Raw genomic sequence first — 17,277 nt, forward strand, 5'->3', positions numbered from 1 at the left:
CAAGCAGGCAAGCAGGCAAGCAGGCATCATATCAGCTGGGCGCATGGGGTGAGATGATGGGAAGAGAGAGGTGATGTGCTCCTGTGCTGTGCTGTGCTGTGCTGTGCTGCCGTGTGATGTGTAAGTGTAAGTAAGTGCTGGCTACATGGATGGATGGAAGTCACATCTGTGCCCCTCCTTCCCCCCCATGCTGTGCCGGTAGCTACGATCTCCGTCCCGGCCGACCCAGGCCCAGGTACTTCTGGGGGGCTTCTGGGGCAACTGAAGCTACTGGAGCTGTGGTGGGGCCCCTTCAGCTGGGGTAGAGGCTAAGGGCAGCTGGAGCCAACCAATCTGGAGCTCGGAATGGGGGCATGTGGAAACGGGGGAAGCCGGGCAAGCATTCCCCACAGCGACATTCGGGTAACCCCAATCGAAGTGCCAGGCGCTACTTGTAGTATTCCAGGCTCCCAAGCACCAAGGTTGCGGTACCGGCACTATCGTCTCTGGCCATCAAATGTACCGGCCATTGGGTTGGGGTTGATCAATCATCAATCGATTAATCAATCAATCTGTAGGTTAGGTATCTTGCGCCTGGTAACAAACATGCCCAACTACCACCCACCTCCCGCTACCACCCAGCAGACCCTACCCTACCTCGCCTATGCTGCACCACATAGACATAGCCTTTCTCAGCACCTTCTGGATCTTCTGGGCACGCCTCTTGGCGCTGCACCCTGCAGAGCCAATTGATCAGAACGACTGGGCATTTGTCTGTCTGTCTGCCTGCCTGCCTGCCTGCCTGCCTGCCTGTCTGCGAGCCTCATTGTCATCAACCGGACAGTCACTGCCGGTTGCAACTGCAGCTAAGTTCAACCCCCACCATTGAGGTGAAGGTATGTAGACGAAGGTGTGTAGTACCATCCTCGTAATGCCAACCTGTTCACGACAATCGAAATCATGTCAGCTCAGCAAGCACCGAACCACATCAGCCAAACCCGACAAGAGAGAGAGGAGGGAGGGGAGAGTGTGAGGAAAGGCTGAAAAGGGGGCCCGGCTTTGAATATCGCCAAGCCTAACAACTCGTAGATCCCTTGCAGATCTAGAACAGTCTTGGTGTGGAGTACACGCGTCCGCATGCTCAACAAAAACCTGCGACCGCTTGCTTTTTGTCAGGTCACGATGTTTGATTCCCCTACCGCTGTATCCGGGGGTCAGCACTCACTCCGTGGTGTGCGTGGCGGTCAACCAGCTGTTTCCCATCGATGCTTTCTCTGCTCGGCTGTCTGTCACACCATCCACAACCCCGAGCTTTCCCCATAGCATTTGTCTCTATTGCTTGATTTCCTCTATATACGATGATAGCAATAATCTCGTGGTCACGCATTGGGCGCGCCCATCAGCTGAAATGCCATATATGTCGACATATTATTGAAGCAAACATCGACGTTGGCCCTTGTCCCAGTCGCATGTTTGGATTGGGTATGATTAACACGTTTCTTATTACTTTACAAGGCCTATTATTATTGGAAGGTTGCTCGCACAGCGCAAAAGTGTGGCTCTCGTATTTTGCCCACACTCTCTTCCCATGAAAGTCAAACAGCAGATTTGGGTATGATCGCGAACTGAAAGAATCCCACACCCAGGCTGTCTGTCGATGTGATATGGTATGCCTCGCCAGATACCTCTGTCCCTAACCCCGTATTCAAAAAGAAAAGAAAAGACGCATCAGTTGATGCTTCGTGGCGCTTCTATATATCTCATAAAGATGAAGCCGTGGACCATGACAGGCGTCTCCCTCTCCATGTCCCATGTCATAGTTTCGTTGACTTCGGTAAAATAGAAGAATTACTCCTGTTGTTTGTAATTACTCAAGACGAAACGGGCCGCTTCCGCACCAGAACCCGCCCCTTGCGTCCTCGACTGTCTTTGCCCGTGTGGCATAGTCCTCTTCCGGAGGAACACTAGTCGTCCAACCTGAACATTCTTCGCAATGCCCCGAACTTCTTCTTTTTCTTGTTGTGGTTATCGGGCTCAAGCACGTCCTTGCTGTCGTATCCGGTAGGTTGGGCTACACCCGGCAGTCCCATGCTGGTGCTTCTCCTCTCCGAGATGTTCGGTCGAGCCATGGGGCCGCCATTCACTCGTCCATCGGCAGTACTGGGTCTTCCGTTTTCACCCATGGCAGGAAGGGGCCAACTGTCGTCACTCGAGCCCGGCCTTCGTTTCTGGAGTTTCGGGTTTTCGAGGACCCCGTCACCTCGAAGGCCCCGAAGCTCGTCTGCATCACGCTCTAACAGCGTGTCACGTCTTGCCGCACTTTCGGTCAATCCTCCACGTTGGATCTTCCCTGCTGGATCAGCCTTCTTATTCCTGCGCAGTATATTGCCCATGAAAGACCTGCGGTTTTTAGGGGTTTCAGTTGCCGTATAGACAGGCTCGTTGAGTCTGGCACGTCCTAAACCCGACCTATTCAATGTTGAAGTTCCAATACCAGAGCTTGATCGATGTTGAGGCATAGGGCGGAACAATGCTGCGCTTTTGGGGCTGCGTAGTGGACTGGGCATCTGCATAGAATGATCATCACCGGAGTCGGGCAGGTTTGGAGTCTCCTCGGTCTCTTCCACCACCGTAGAGCTTCTTTGGATTCTGGATGGAGCCGTCGCGGAATCCCGAAGTGTGCCTTTGGACATTGGCCTGGTGGGAGGCAGTGGTTCGATGTCTTCTTCATCACTAGAGTCTGCAAATCGACTACGGAACGCAGGCGCACGAGGGCTATCGTCGTCACTAGAATCGTCACGAAGCCGGCTGGGTTGTTTCAATTTCTTGCCCGCTTTGCTCGAACGACCAAAGCTGGGAAATGGTATCGATGAGCGTTTGGAGTCTTGGCTTGACTCGCTGTTTGAACGAAGGGTACGGCGCATACCCAAGGATACCGGTGGCCCGCCAGCAGCACTGCTCGAGCCTCGACGGAAGGGCGATTCAGGGGGTGACATGGAGCGTAAGCTGAACCTGCCGGAACTTCGCTCAGCGGGTGCTGCTGCTTCACTAGTAGGACCCTGCCGCATGGTGCTCCGGAATCCAAAGCCACCCGAGGAAGTAGCCCGCGAGCGCTTAAAACTGCTATCGCTGGCATCGGATCCGCGACGTTGCAGAGCTGGTTTGGAACTCTTGGTGATGGCATTTCCTGCAGATGCTGACGCGAGCGCAGAGTTTGTTGTCTTTTTTCCGGGTGCAGCTGTCTGGGGTCTCAAGGTCGTTTTTGACATCGAATTGGGTCGCTCAGTTGGGGCACTGATGTGTCGCGATGCGCGGCCATCAGCGTCTTCGCCTGTTGTCGCTCCGCGCATAGATTTGCGCATGTGGACCTCGCTAGAGACGGGCCTCGAGCTTTGAGGTTGCTTCGCAGGCTGCTCGGTTCGAAGTGAAGCACGCATGCGCCCGCTCGGAGCAGTGGGGCTGTAGGAATCTTCTGTAGCCTTCGTACCAGGCTGAACCAGGTAGATCCTCTCGGGGTTGGTCGGCTGTGAAGGCCTGCTCCCAGAGGTCGGCGACTGTGCGTGTGCCATCTGAGCTACAGAAGTTGACTTGATCTGCTCAGCCGTCTTCTTTCTATTGCTGGGCCGACGTGTAGGAGTCTCGGCATCCGCATCATCCCCAGCCTCAATCATTGCCTCGCGTTCTAGTTGACGTCGCTTCTCCGTAGTCAGACTTCGCCAATATGATTTGGCGGTTTCCCAGTCGTTCACAACGCCTTGCGTAGGCTCCGTAGAACCTTCCGCGTCCTTGATCACTTTTGACAGTAGATGGTCTCCCATGGGCTCCGATGCCATAGGTTCAACTGGACGTGGGGCTTCAATCGGTGCGGGCTCGACCGGAGCGGTCTTTGATTCTTTGCTAAGAGGACTCTCTACGACGGCATTTAATGACTGGTATCCATCGCCCTCAATATCAGAGAGATCTTCGTAGGCATCGCTATAGATGCTGGCATTGGATTCGTCATCCGAAGAATCAGTAGCGTCCGCGGCAGCGGCCCCCCTGGCAAGGGTTTTCTGAGGCAAGGCAGGGGTTTGAGCGGGATGTGCCTTTGCGTCAGATTCGCGTACCGCTTGGGTAGGACGGGGAACATCATCTGGCCCAACACTTTTCGCTGTTGTATAGCCCAATGATCGGGCTTCCTCTGACTCCTCATCTGGAAATTTCCCAGGCACTTCGAAATACTGCTGATGGTTTGATTTCGACTCGGACGGATGAGACTTGTCCATGATTGCCGGGCTGGGGTTCGTGATGGAAATAGAAGGTACCTGGTTATCTGGAAGCTCGATGGCCTTCTGTGGCTCTGTATGCCTCGTCCTATCGGGGCTCTTGTTCGGAATTGTTGGCACGCTCTCCAAGTTATCGTGGCTATCTGCCATAGTTGTCTGAGTGCTTGGTATCATCTCCCCGTCGCTTCCGCCACTCAGCTCGTCATTCGACTGTCCGTCTTCACTGTACGAGCTAGCACTGTCTGAATCGTACCGGTGTGCTTCTGCAGATGTTACGACAGGTGGTAGCGGCTCTCTAAACCGGGAGATGTTTGCTGCATTACGCGAGGATTGCTCTTGGGTAAGAATAGAGCCTACAGCATGGTCATTTGACAGGGCAATCGTTGCATTGTCGCGTCTGTCAGCCGAAAACGTAAAGCCAGCACCAGAGGGTCGCATCGAAGGTGAAGATGGTCTTGCTGGTGAGTATCCAGGACCCGATGGACGTATCAAAGGTCGCTCTTCCTCGGGTTCACGCAGCTTCTTCTCACGAATGCTACCAAAACTTGGAAGAGCAGGTCGTGGCTTCATGATCTCATCATCGTCTAACGAGAAGTCCTTTTTCTTGTTTTTGCCAATATTGCTATACCATGGCCGTTTGACTTGTTGGGGACTTGGTGCAGCTGGTGGATCTTCGTCTTCAGCTGGTGCAGACTCGCCAACAATCCTAGTGTTGTGGTCATCGAAGCTAACGCGGACTGACTTCTTGCGTGCAACCGAGACTTCCCTCTCAGAAGTCACTCGCATATCAGAGCCCGTCTCAGAAGGCGATGCATCGCGTGTCGAAGGATCATGGTGCTTCAGCGCCGACTTGATCGGGGAAGCAGACCTTGGCAGAGGCGCATGGCGTACCGCTAGATTTTCTGAAGGAGTGGCTGCGAAACGTGCGGTCCGAGCCGGGCTGTTGGACGCTGAACGAGAAGTGCTGCCATTCCGTGAGAGCTCCGCTACTGGCTTGTTTGGCACGAATGCCACTTTCTGTTCTGCAGGTACCTCTCTTGGGAACTCTGAGGGAGCCTGAGGTTCGTTCCACGCACTAGAGGAGGATTCGCTTGCATCTTCAGCCATTGAATACAAGGTTTGTTGCGTCGGAACGGAGTCTAAAGCTTGACGGACACCGTTCGACGTCGCATCCTCTTCGGGCACTTCCCTAACTACAGATGGTTTTCGACCGACTAACCTGTCGGAAGGGACCTCTGCAACCTGTACTGCACTGGCTCTAGCCTGTATGTTTGATTCTTCTTGTTGGAGCTGCTGATCTTGGGAGAGCTGCGCCCAGTCAAGGTGGCTTGCTGTAGCATTTGTGGCATTGGCCTCAGCATATGGTTGTTCGTTAGTTGGAAGGTCTCTCCCATTTGGGGGCGTTGCAACGACCGGGGATTCTCGGTTCGGAAAACCGCGTTCCTGTTCACTTGGCTCAACAGTGGTTCCCTTGACCCTGGCCACCGTCCCTTTGGATAGGTGGCTCCCGGAGCGTTGAACGCCCTGCTTCTTCTTCTTCGGCCGCTTTTCCGAAACTTCTTTTGTGTGATAGCTCACTTCCATCAGATCTAGTCGATCCGTTCTTGGCACCATTCTCCTCGAGTTGGGATCGTAGACCAAAGCTTGATCAGAATTGCCCGAGAAAGAAGCCGGGAGGGAAGTCCTATTTGAATTCGAGGGTGAGATGCCCCATTGCTGGGTTCGATCGGTGGAAGGCGAGGGCGAAGGGGATGTCGCGCGAACCCGGCTCGGGTAGGAAAAGTTGACAGAGTTCTGGCTGTCAGGACGCGCGGTAGAAGCGAGGCTTTCTGGTCGCCTTGACGATCTCCCAGTGTTGTTCATGGGCGCATCCGAGGTGCGTACATTGCTCGTGTCGCCCGATGGCTTTGTATACCAGGATGGCAGCTCCGTGCTCATTTTCTGGGACGCCGTACGAAAGTTTTGCATGCCTACCCCTGCCGCCGACGGGCTCCGCCCAATTGCGCTATTGCGGTGTCCATCTGGGATGGCAGGTACTGGCGGATGTTGGCTTTGACTCTGAGGCTCGCGACCATGTGGTGAGGGACTACGAAATGTCCTCTCGGTCATACTACCCGAACTGCCGCGTCGCTCCAATTTCGGCGTCCTTCTCCCGCCAGCGGGCGCGCTCGAGACGGAGGATATCGAGGGGCTCCGGCGCATAGTGCGCTTCGTCTGGACTGCGCCAACATTCGTCGGGGTGTGAGGGCGAGCGCGCAGCGCCGCAGCCGCGGCTGCCGACGAGAGCGAACGGTTGGGGTTCTGGCTGGACATGAAGGCGGCAGCAGCAGCTGTAGAGGCGTTGGGGTTGACGGGAGCAGGAGTGGAATGCTGCGAGGCAGACGAAGAAAGAAATATTAGTATCAGATATGATAAAGTTTGAGGCGCTTGGCGCTAGGCCAGACGGAATGTGAAGATACTGTCGTCACTATGGAGGGAAGCCGGTCGTGTCGGGTCATTCCTGGCCCACCTCTCGACATGGCAGTGACTGCTAGTATGCGATAGTAGCCGCATACCGCATGTCCGGTACAACGAGGGCGCGGTGCTAGTAGGAGAGCGTACTCGCTAATTCCTGCGCGGGACAGGCACTACCCTTCGCGACAAGACAAAGGGACAAGACATGTGTGAACAAACCAGAACGTACCGGATTGGGAGGCCCACGGCCACGGCGATTCCTCCTGGCGCCGAACATATTTGCTCAGCGGTAGCTAGATGTAGCTAGACTTGTTGAACAACGCGACCCTCTGGTCGTACGCGTATGAGACGAGAAATGGCTCCAGGGCCCGGGGAGGGAAATTATAAGGCGGTCATATGGAATGAAATGATAGTGCGGAAGAACGAATAACCCTGTATTGAGCAAGAAAGAGAAAAAGAAAGGCTTCAGTATTGGACGCCCAACCTTCAGGAGACCTGCAGGCACTGATTGGACGGGTTGGGCAAAGGGCATACCACCATGCGACTAATAGGTTAGGAAAGTTGACAAACAGCCGTCAAACCCCATTTCTACCGGGTGAAGAAGCTGGAGGGAGAAATAGTTGGTAAAGGAAAAGCAGACGAACCCGATGAGAACGGGGATTTGGACGATCGTGTGGGAAACAGATAGGAGCTTGGACGTAAAACAGACACCGAAAAGACGTGAGAGATGAGATGATCCCCTACCAGGTTGTCGATGATGCTGGTGGACCCCCCTCGAGCGAGCTGTTAATATTTGTACGTGTACTTCGGCCTTGGCACTCGCTTTCGCAATGGATGTCGACAAAGCAGAAGAACTTGACTCATACCTTCATCCTACATACCTACCTACAGACTGTAAGCGAGGTTTTTTTTCAAACGGCATTTTGCTTAACTGCGGGCAGGTTATACCCCTTCAATCCACCCCTTCAATGCCATCAACGCTGCATTGCATAAAGGCAAAAAGGCCGCCACGCCCATAGCCCATACAGTTTACACCTGCCGAGAGTTGAAACCACGCGGTTGGCGGAAGGGAAAGGTACGTACGTGGGCCTAGAAGGAAGGGGGGGCCATGGGGTGGCTTGGCGGCGGATCGGTCCAGCCCAATACCACTTTTGTTTTCTATTCCGGGTGATGTCATGTGGGATCAAGCTGGGTTAGGCTAGCTGAATACATTGATGTACCTGAGGGACTGTACATGGACAATGCAGAAGAGCGTATGGAATCACGGAACCACCTGCCACCCAACGATCCTCTGAGATGTGCTGCACAGCCTGCACGTCTGCCCCATCCAGAAGGTTCCCGTATCCTCGTTGGACGAGAATAGCCATGGCATCCATTGGAGCCAATGCCTATTTCAACCACATATCTTCCTGCCGTCGTCGTCCTGGCGCGGTAGGACGCGCAGACACGTGTCCGTGTACGTACAGTGCATATCACAAACTATCACAACGACCGTATTGGCCCCGAATGGTCCGCAGAAGCACACAGGCACACATATATCAGATATGCTAATGTTTCACCAATATGCTACCACAGAAGGCTGCCTGGCCGTGTCCATGGGGGTAGAACACGTATCTAGAGCCTGCTAGATTTCTAGTGGCGATCAGGCCAGACCATCCATCGAGTTGAAGCCAGCATACCTAACCTAATGTACAGAGTAACCTAAGATGCGAGATCTATCCATCCATCCGTAGATAATCAGAGGAAACGCTATTAGATCTGAGGATTCCCATTACATTGAATGCACTACGGGCATCTTGGTAAAAGCAGCACAAGATCTATTATCGCACAGCAACCAGATTTATAGATGTGACCCCCGAAATGACGTCACTGGACCCCGAATTAGCCAGCAGTTACAAGAGACGCGGGAATTGGTGCAGGAGCCATGATGTTCTATACCTGATCCAGGGTCTTGCAAACTAGCAACTCGCTTCATATATCGCAGCCGTCAATAATCCTGTCGGGACGTCCTGACAAGCACAATTCTATATACAGCATATGAATTTGGGGGAGGACAAGTCATACATTCACCATAACTCCTTCGTTTAACAGAGATAGCGCAAGGGTTTCACATGGACTTATGAGACCCTTTGTCGCTCTGTTCGCTTATAATAGTGTCAAGAGTAAATAGAATTGCTGACTTAGCGAGCATCAGCATCACGCGCCATTGTATGAGAAGAAGCTGTGACAGTGCTCTACAAATAACTGTATGTCTTGGAAGGGATGTAGTACAACATCAAATCCGGAACAATCACACAACAAGGCTACAGAAAACACAGGGGCAACCAAGGCAATCTTCATAAGAGGCGTATGTGTCATTGATTCATATTGGTGGCTTAGACCAGGTATGCAGTGTTCCGCATAATGTAACAAGCAATACACTGCCCTTGAGCCAAAACGTATACCACCCTACACAAAGACACACTGCTCTGAAGCGAAGAATCGCTTGGGCTGCAGTTGGTTCGTATGACATGCCTATCTTCGAGCAACAGTATAGACTTGCCAGGGATGGCCAGCAAGAGTAGATATGCCTGAGACATGGTGTGTTTCTGTATGGTGTGGAAAGGTTGAAAGGTTGTCTTCAGAGGCAGTCCTTGACAATATCATGATCGGTAAGTCCGACTAATAGTCTCGCTAACCATCATGGCAGAAAGGGTATTGAGGGGTATTTGATACCAAAAAGGGCTGACGTGTTCCCACCAACAAGCCATGCCCTCAAGGTGGTAAGAAGCATCATATCAATGCAGATGCTATTTCAAAAGCAGAACAAGCTGCCCATACGCCGAATTATGCAACACAGCCGGTGTCGAAGGATTCCTGTATCCAGAGCAACCAAACCGAACCTGTCTCAGCCATATAATTCGTTAGGCGGCTGGGACACGAGTGTCTCTAGTGCTGCCTCCTCCGGGACCGTCGCCATCGTGACTCGATGTACGGTCATGGGAAATGGCACCCTGAGCATCGCTGAGAGGTATGTAGGCATCATCATGGACATCCTCTTCATAATAATCGTCCTCATCAAACTCCTCGCTCTGAGTCTCTTGACTAGGTTGGTTACCCATATGAGGAGCCTGGTATCCGGATGGTGGAGCCGGCGCTCGTTCTTGCGTACTATTATTATTCTTGGCTGGAAGCTTGTTGCTGGCCTTCTTCCCCTTTCTTGACTTCATCTTGGCCTTCTCCAACAGCCTGCGTCGTTCCGCCTCTTCTCGGCGACGGCGGCGGTCCTTGATTTCGTACTGGCGGATCAGTGCTTCAGGAGGTCGCCCGAAGATTCGCTCGTATTCACAGAACTCGCACACCCATACCTCTTGGGGCGTAGGGGGTGGTGGTAGTTCTGGTACTCGGTTTGCTGGCGGCGTTCTCTGGCAGCTTGCAGCAACGAGCTACCAGGTCGTCTTTTCGCTTTCTTCTGTGTAGCACTTGCAACAGGTTTGCTTCCGTTGGCAGCTACATTTCCACTGGCCGAAGTCCCCAGATGTGGTTGGCCGGTCTGTGTAGCTCGAGCTGCCCCACCAGAGTAGGGATCTCGGTGATCGCCAGGCAGGGACGCCTGAGGCGGAACAGCCATGTGAGGGTGCAGGGACTCTGATCCAGGCCAAGAAACAGAGCCGGGAACTGGGGAATCGAATGTGAAGGTGAACTGCGAAGAGGTAGGTGTGGCCTTGGAAGAGGCTTGCTGTTGCAGAAGACTAATGTTCTCTTGGCCGTGGGGTACTGAGAGCTTCTCGGCACTGGCAATAGCATTCGAGATAATCCCCGAGTTCTCACCTGGTACGCAAAATATACTGTTAGAATGTGCTGTTCAGTGTGAAAGTATTGATATTTTGGTCTTGGCTGTCAAGGTTCTCTACTCCCCATGTGATGTGCAATAGTAAAAGGTGGACATTGCAAACCGGCCGCGCAGTGGAGCTTAAAAGCCCGTAAAGGCGGGACAAACCGCCGGGCGCCATTTGCATGCAGGCGCAACGAGGGGCAACGAGCAGGCCAAACGCCCTTTGAGAACATGTGCACGTTATGGAACTGAAGCGGAACAAGACTCTGCAATGGAGAAGAACGGAACGAAAAAGAATGCAGCAAGCTCAAAACATGGAGGAACGGTATGCACGTACCTGCAGGAGAGCCGGGATATTGGCTGCCGGATCTCAGCTTGGGATTCTTAGGCAAGCCCACATTCGTGTCGGGAATAGTCCGCAAAGGACTCCTGCCGTTGCGGTTGCGACCATACCGGCCTCTACCAGGCCCTGAAATGCCCTGAGCACTCGCACTACCTGGACCAGACTGATAATATGCATGCGAAGTGGCCAGTGTTGCATCACCCGGCCCCTCGTCACCTGTGGTAGGAGGGGAAGGCATACCCATGAGGCTGGGATCGCTCAGGGCGTGCGAGCCATTGAGCATGGTCTCCCCGGCTGTTGGGATCTTGCGCTTTTTCTTGTTATTGGTGTTCTCGAATGAATCATAGCCGTCGGCAGAGGAAGCTGTTGAGGGCGGCGGTTGCGGGATCGTGTGCCGACCATGGCTTTGACGAGGCGGCGTGCGAAGCGCGTAACCTAAGGATGTATCGAGGGAATGTGAGATCATGGCTCTCCTCGCCTGGTCTAGCAGTCTTATCTCACCATGCTCGTTACTGCTGGTACCTCCTCCTCCCAGACCAGACCTTCGCAAACTTGACTCCTGCGCCAGTTCGGCTGTGTTCTCACGACCCACTACATTTGACGCTTCCCCTCTACCCTCCCCCGCTTCTGCCTTCAAATTGTATGGATAGTCGAATAACGGGACGTTGTTTTGGGGCGATGGAGGGTAGTTGATCGTGTCAAGCTCCTCAGACGACAATCGATCTCGCATTCGGCGTTTAGGCAGTGGTCGAATAGGCCGGTCAGGGTAAATCGACGATACCGATTCTGTGGACATCTTATCCGTGCTGTCTGCTGCTGTTCGATCCGCCCATGTCAACGTTAGCCAAAGGACTGGCGGGGCAATGACAAGCGCCATGCAAGTAACGGCGGCCTTGGATGTCAGGAAAGAGAGGAAATCATTGCTGAGGGATCTGGGCTTGAAGGCCCAGTCCAGAAACATGATGTGGGCTGGTAAGATGGCGGGTGATGACGGGTGATGTTTTTATGGCCATACAGGTGGCAGATTCCAGCAGACTGCCAAAACAATGTTCAGGAATTGCCAACCGCGACCTGACGTGGGAAAAAGAAGTGGTGGTAGTGGTGGTGGTGGTGGTGTAGTGAGGGTCGCTCGCTGATGGAGCCTGTGTTAACTGCATGGGTTGCCTAGGGAAAACATACCCATTCACATATCGAACCCAACCTTTCCAATCTCATAAGATAGCAGACAATCCAGTTGCCTTCCAGAGCAATCGGCAATCGTCGTTTCGAAGAGGAGCAAATGAGCAATAGCTTGGTTGGAATATAAGGTACGGTACGTTATGGACAGCGACGAATATATCGGATACTTTAGAGGATCTGGATAAGCCAATTGTGGAAATCTTGATAGGTTGTCTTCCAGGAACACTCGGCCTAAGTAATGTCTCCTCTGGGAAGGATAGAGATGACGATAGATCAAGCAATGTGCTCGGCAAGGTGAGAACGAGCGCCCCGTGGAATGAGAGGAAGGCAAGATGAAGTGAGGGCAAGGAAGGTCCCCTTCACCACTGCCCACTTCAATCTGGCAATCTGGGCGTGACGTCTGCTGGAGGGTGGCACTGGCTCCCCTCCTCTAGGCTGGACTGCTAGTTTTCTGGGGAGAGAGAAACAAAAGAGCAAATAGGGGGGTAGCGATTGCAATTACATACAACAAGGGGCTTTCCAAGAAGAATCCGGAAAGCAGCTGCTTTCCGCGTAGTTGTTTTGGGAGAGGAAGAGGAAGAGATGAAGTCCAGGTCTGGCTGGATGAGCGAATGGATGACCAATACGTATGTAGCCAGCACCTCCAGTGTATCGGGACGTCTCTGCAGATCGGGGCACGGAGCAAGAGGGTTAGAGTTATCGGTAGGTTGCGACCGTTGAGTTTGCTCTATGATGCGCGCTCGTCTGCTGTGAGGCCATGCGCGTACAGAAGACTGGCTGATGAGTGAGCAAGGTTCCAGTCCGCATCCAAGTCCAGATAACAACAATGTTCTGCAAGCGAAGCAGCAAAACAAAAAGGCCTCGTGGTGGTCGGCCTGTCTGTCTGTCGCCTTCGCAGATTCGTAGGCCCTTTCGTCGAGATTGCGATAATGGAAGTGTGTACTGCAAGTGGGCCCTTTCTAGGGGATGCACCACCCACGCCTTAGCCCAAGGTTGGAACCCCAGGGCCTGGTACCTCGTCTGCTCTTTGGCCTTTCCCGCCTTCAATGTTCCGCCTCCTCCCTACCAATGCGGGATGGTCATTGGTGCAAGTGGTGAGAGTACGAAATCGACAGAAAATACTGTGCTTGCTGGGTGGAGGCGGGGGCCTCGGCGGCACACATCCAAGCATATGAAGTACCTACCTAAGCGTGCATCTACAGCTTGACAATCAATGGTTGGTTGGTTGGTCGCGCGCCTCCTGTCCTGTCCTCCCCTACCTGCGTGCATTCATAGTATTGTTCTCGAGTTTTTGCCCTATAAGTACGTTAGTGTATCGAAGCCATGGTCAAGTCGCCGAATAAATGCTTACTTGAGAAATTGCCGAATAGATCTCGCGAGAGCATGCTATTAGGACGGAATGGAAATAGATTTAGAGCAGAAGTGCATGGCTAGCTGGACTTTATATAGCACACTCCCTGCTGTATTGTATCTGGTCGTCGCGACAATGCTTTGGATTACATCAGTAAGTTCAACCTCCTCGGTCGCAACCAATGCATTCGAGAGCAATATCAGTTGAATACCGGCTCCCAAAACCCTGAGTTCTTGGTCTTAAGCACGGGTTGAATCCGACACCATGCACGAAAGTATGCTCGTCGCCTATTTTCTGCTGCGCGTTGCTGCGCATATTCACGAAGGAAACCCTTATATAGGGCAGGCACTCGCTTCTATACCACCCAAGTGAACACCAAAGGGTAATGTTCAAAGAGATAAAAAGCGACATTCGACAACTCGGTGCTGCAATAAGACGGGCACACATTTTTATTCTTATGTGAAACAGTCAGTCTAACCCAGTGTGGGTTCCAAATTTACCAGCTGCACAGTTGCAATAGTCATAGAGGCCAGTATAACTCATCTAGAGGTGAGTTATTGCCTACTTGGAAGGACAAGGATAAGATGTTTTCTTACCTGCCTTCTACAATACACTTCTCATGGGTGTAGAAAGCATGTATGCATATGGGCATGCATACAGGTACACACACCTGCGCACTTCCACCGCAATTGATTTGATCAAATGATACGACGCATGGATCGATGGCGGGGAGCTTCAATACGACCAGCGCTGGACAGACGTGAGAAAGAGTCCCAGACGACTCCAGCTATTATGTAAGGTGTCTCCCCCTCCAAAAAAGAGCGCCTGCAAGGTATGGCATGGCATGGAGGTACGTACTGGGGCCGGCCGGGAGTGATCAAAGTGGGCGCTCGCGCGGATTGAGAGTTGCGATTCCCGTTCTCCAAAAAGTCAGACCAGTCAAGTTAAACAGTCGTCTCGCAGACAAGAAGCAGTACAGTGTTTTTGCTTTCCCTCCCCCGCAAGCAACCAGCTTAACAGACCATATTACCCGAATCTTTTGCCTCGGAAAAGGGAATCACAGTCATGCTAGGGACCAAGCTGTCTGCATTGTTTTTGCCCTTCCTCCTGTTCTAATCCCTCCTCGACCAAGCGAGTTCGATCGAGTTCGCTTCCCGCGTCGGAGCGACGCTCGACATTCTCCCTCTCCCACGAACACGAACCCTCATCGTCGTCGCACGTTACCTGCCTCTCGATACACTCGAATCCCACCTCACAAGACTCTCACGACCATCCAAACCACTCAACCGCCCGAATTTCCTGCGTTTCCAGCTCGTTTGGGGCCAATTCGGCAGCTAGCCAAATCGACTTTGTGCCGCTCTGAAGCAAATGGCTGGCACCTCGCCCACTCGACGGTCTTCCCGGGCGCGAACAACCCAACCACAATCCCAACACTCTTCCTCAGCTTCCAGCGCATCTGGGCGTGTCGAGCGCACAACTAGAGCTTTTACAAAGAACGGATCACCTCAAAAGTCCACGGGCAGTGGCTCACTCTCGTCCGAACCGCCCGAGGACTCGACCGCGACCACGGCCAGTACAGACGACATAGCCCCCCTTCTTCGACGACGTAGCACACGTGTCAAGGAAGAGGATCGCGAGAAACAGCCCAAGAGCGAGCATCTCGACATGGCCAATACAAGCGATGACAATGAAATACAAGAGGATGACGAGGCCGTTCGTTGCGTCTGCGGCTTCGAAGACTACCCCGGCCCACCACCCCTCGACGAAGACACCAAGAGCCACGCCCTCAAAGACTCGATTGATCTCGAGCCCATCTTCTCTATTGACATCACTGAAGACCTGGGCGGCTTTTTTGTCCAATGCGACACGTGCAAGGTCTGGGAGCATGGTCTCTGTGTCGGCATCGTGACGGAGGAATCCTCCCCCGACAACTACTACTGCGAACAATGCAGGAGAGATCTGCACAAAATCTACACTGCAAGCAATGGGTAAGCATACTTCACTTAGTTTTCATTCCAGAAGCCACGGCTTTGCAATGGCTTCGCCGGCTTCATTGGTTGCACTTTGTCGCTCAGCCGTGGCGGAGCAACAGTGAGATTGAGGAGGATCGAGTGTCGGCGCGGCCGTTGATCGCCCACCACACACATCTCTCCCCTCCTCTCCAATGCCACCTAGGGGCCCTGTCTTTGTGTGTTGCCTGTTTGAACACGCAACCAACACTCCCGAGTACTCCAACCCACGACACCATGCTTTTTTGTTGCTGTTTTATCTAGCCCTCCTAGTACTGCGCAATGCTAACATCATGGCGCCCCGCAGTCAAAAGTACTCCATATACCTTCCCATCCACCGACCTTCACGCAGTACCTCTCGAGCCGCATCAGCTGCGACCCATGGCACGCGTTCACCCAAGGGCAGCGAGCGCAAAAGCTCGCGAGCTTCAGCATCGGCGGCGGCGGCGGCGGCTCATCATAAACGACGCTCAACCATGAACAGCCGTGATGCTGCGTACGATGAAGAAGAACAGCTGCGACGGGCGATTGAAGCCAGCAAGGAAGATGCGATCCCCGAGGAATTAGAAGGTGCCGGTCGCCGACCAAAGAGAGGCCGAGAGGATGAAGAAGAGTGCGTAAAAATAACTTCTCCCCTGAGGATAAGGTAACTAACCCGACGAGGTAGGCTAAACGAGAGCATTATCAAGAGGCAGAGGACAAACTCCAAGTCACCGTCCCCGCCCGCAGACCAGGCGCCTATGGAGAGCCGTGAAGAGTCAGAAGACGAGTCCAGCACAAGGAACGGGGTGTCAAAGAAATCATCGCGAAACAATGTCCGCAACCAGCGCGAAAGAACAGAAAGGGATGAGCGCCGCGAAGAGCAGGAGCGTAAGCGGGTGGAAGCTGCTAATAAGCGCAAAGGCCGCGCTGAGCGCCGACGAGCCGACGGTATGACTGCTGCAACTACCACTCCCCTTGCCAAGTTACACAGCAAAAACTGATATGGAAGTGGATTTAGACTCAGACCCCTCGGACGAGATGACTTCCCTCGACCCGGGCCGCAGTGAGCCGGACAACTGAATCTGTGCAACCCCCGGATCCTCCCGTTTCATCGCAACCAGCTCCGGATACCCCGCCCGCCAATCCTCCGTCAGCATCCCATAAGAAGAAAGCAGCGCCCCAACCCAGAAAAAAAGGGAGAAACCAATACACAAAGGACCGTGACGCCCACGAACACGAAGACTCGCCAGCCCGGTCAATGTCCCGCGATATAGCACGGAACCACGACGACCACCACGTGGCCCATACCAAGCCTTCCGTGCACGAAACGCACAACAAGCATTCCAACAGTAAAGCAAAAGGCGGCATGAGCTCCAAAATTACCATGAGCGATTTGAAGCGGCGTGCGAACAACATATTGGAGTTTATCGGCAGGACGCAGGTCGAATTAGCCAATGAGCCGCTGTCCGAGAAGAATAGCCCTCAGCATGCAGCTACGGATGACGGGTCTGCAACCGATATGCCTATACAGGTCAATGGCACTCAGCCATCCAATGAGAAAGAGTGTCTCGATATAACGGTGACCAGACCTCCCACATCGACGGGGCCGACGAAGGACTTCAAAGACATGAGCTGCGTGGAGATGATGGATTCATTAACGCGAGACTTGGTCAAATGGCAGAAGGAATTCATCTCATGACCAGGCATATTCGGCATGTTTAGTCTTCGGGGGTGGTTCCTTGCTTTATTAATTGGCGTTCTGCATAGGTCTTGGTACTATGCCAGATCTTGAGTCTCCTGCATTTACAAGGCGTTGCAAAGCCAGGCCACTGGGGATGGGGGGGGCCACCATGTTCGAATAGGCCAGGTAAAGGGGTCATATAATGGTGTCCATGGAGTTT

At 53.2% G+C, this 17,277-nt stretch overlaps 4 protein-coding genes across 4 annotated transcripts; 2 read left to right on the forward strand and 2 right to left on the reverse strand.

The window, feature by feature from the left end:
* Window positions 1–1,943: 1,943 nt before the first annotated feature.
* PG997_009715 (uncharacterized protein) lies at window positions 1,944–6,975 on the reverse strand (the record flags this gene model as incomplete). The annotated part of the gene is made up of 2 exons (XM_066814030.1): window positions 1,944–6,614; window positions 6,928–6,975. The coding sequence occupies 2 exons, from the start codon at window positions 6,973–6,975 to the stop codon at window positions 1,944–1,946; spliced, it is 4,719 nt and encodes a 1,572-aa protein (XP_066665992.1).
* Window positions 6,976–7,528: 553 nt separating this feature from the next.
* Window positions 7,529–8,061, forward strand: PG997_009716 (uncharacterized protein; the record flags this gene model as incomplete). Its single annotated transcript, XM_066814031.1, has 3 exons — window positions 7,529–7,592; window positions 7,640–7,777; window positions 7,901–8,061. The coding sequence occupies 3 exons, from the start codon at window positions 7,529–7,531 to the stop codon at window positions 8,059–8,061; spliced, it is 363 nt and encodes a 120-aa protein (XP_066665993.1).
* A 1,540-nt stretch (window positions 8,062–9,601) lies between these two features.
* Window positions 9,602–11,816, reverse strand: PG997_009717 (uncharacterized protein; the record flags this gene model as incomplete). The annotated part of the gene is made up of 4 exons (XM_066814032.1): window positions 9,602–10,074; window positions 10,128–10,508; window positions 10,850–11,290; window positions 11,357–11,816. 4 exons carry the CDS (start codon window positions 11,814–11,816, stop codon window positions 9,602–9,604), a joined length of 1,755 nt encoding a protein of 584 aa, XP_066665994.1.
* A 2,937-nt stretch (window positions 11,817–14,753) lies between these two features.
* On the forward strand, window positions 14,754–17,075 carry PG997_009718 (uncharacterized protein; the record flags this gene model as incomplete). The annotated part of the gene is made up of 4 exons (XM_066814033.1): window positions 14,754–15,373; window positions 15,702–16,007; window positions 16,062–16,324; window positions 16,441–17,075. 4 exons carry the CDS (start codon window positions 14,754–14,756, stop codon window positions 17,073–17,075), a joined length of 1,824 nt encoding a protein of 607 aa, XP_066665995.1.
* Between the last annotated feature and the right edge of the window lie 202 nt (window positions 17,076–17,277).

This window comes from Apiospora hydei (assembly GCF_038363865.1).
Source record: "Apiospora hydei strain CBS 114990 chromosome Unknown utg000007l_segment0_segment0, whole genome shotgun sequence".
NCBI classification, from domain to species: domain Eukaryota; kingdom Fungi; phylum Ascomycota; class Sordariomycetes; order Amphisphaeriales; family Apiosporaceae; genus Apiospora; species Apiospora hydei.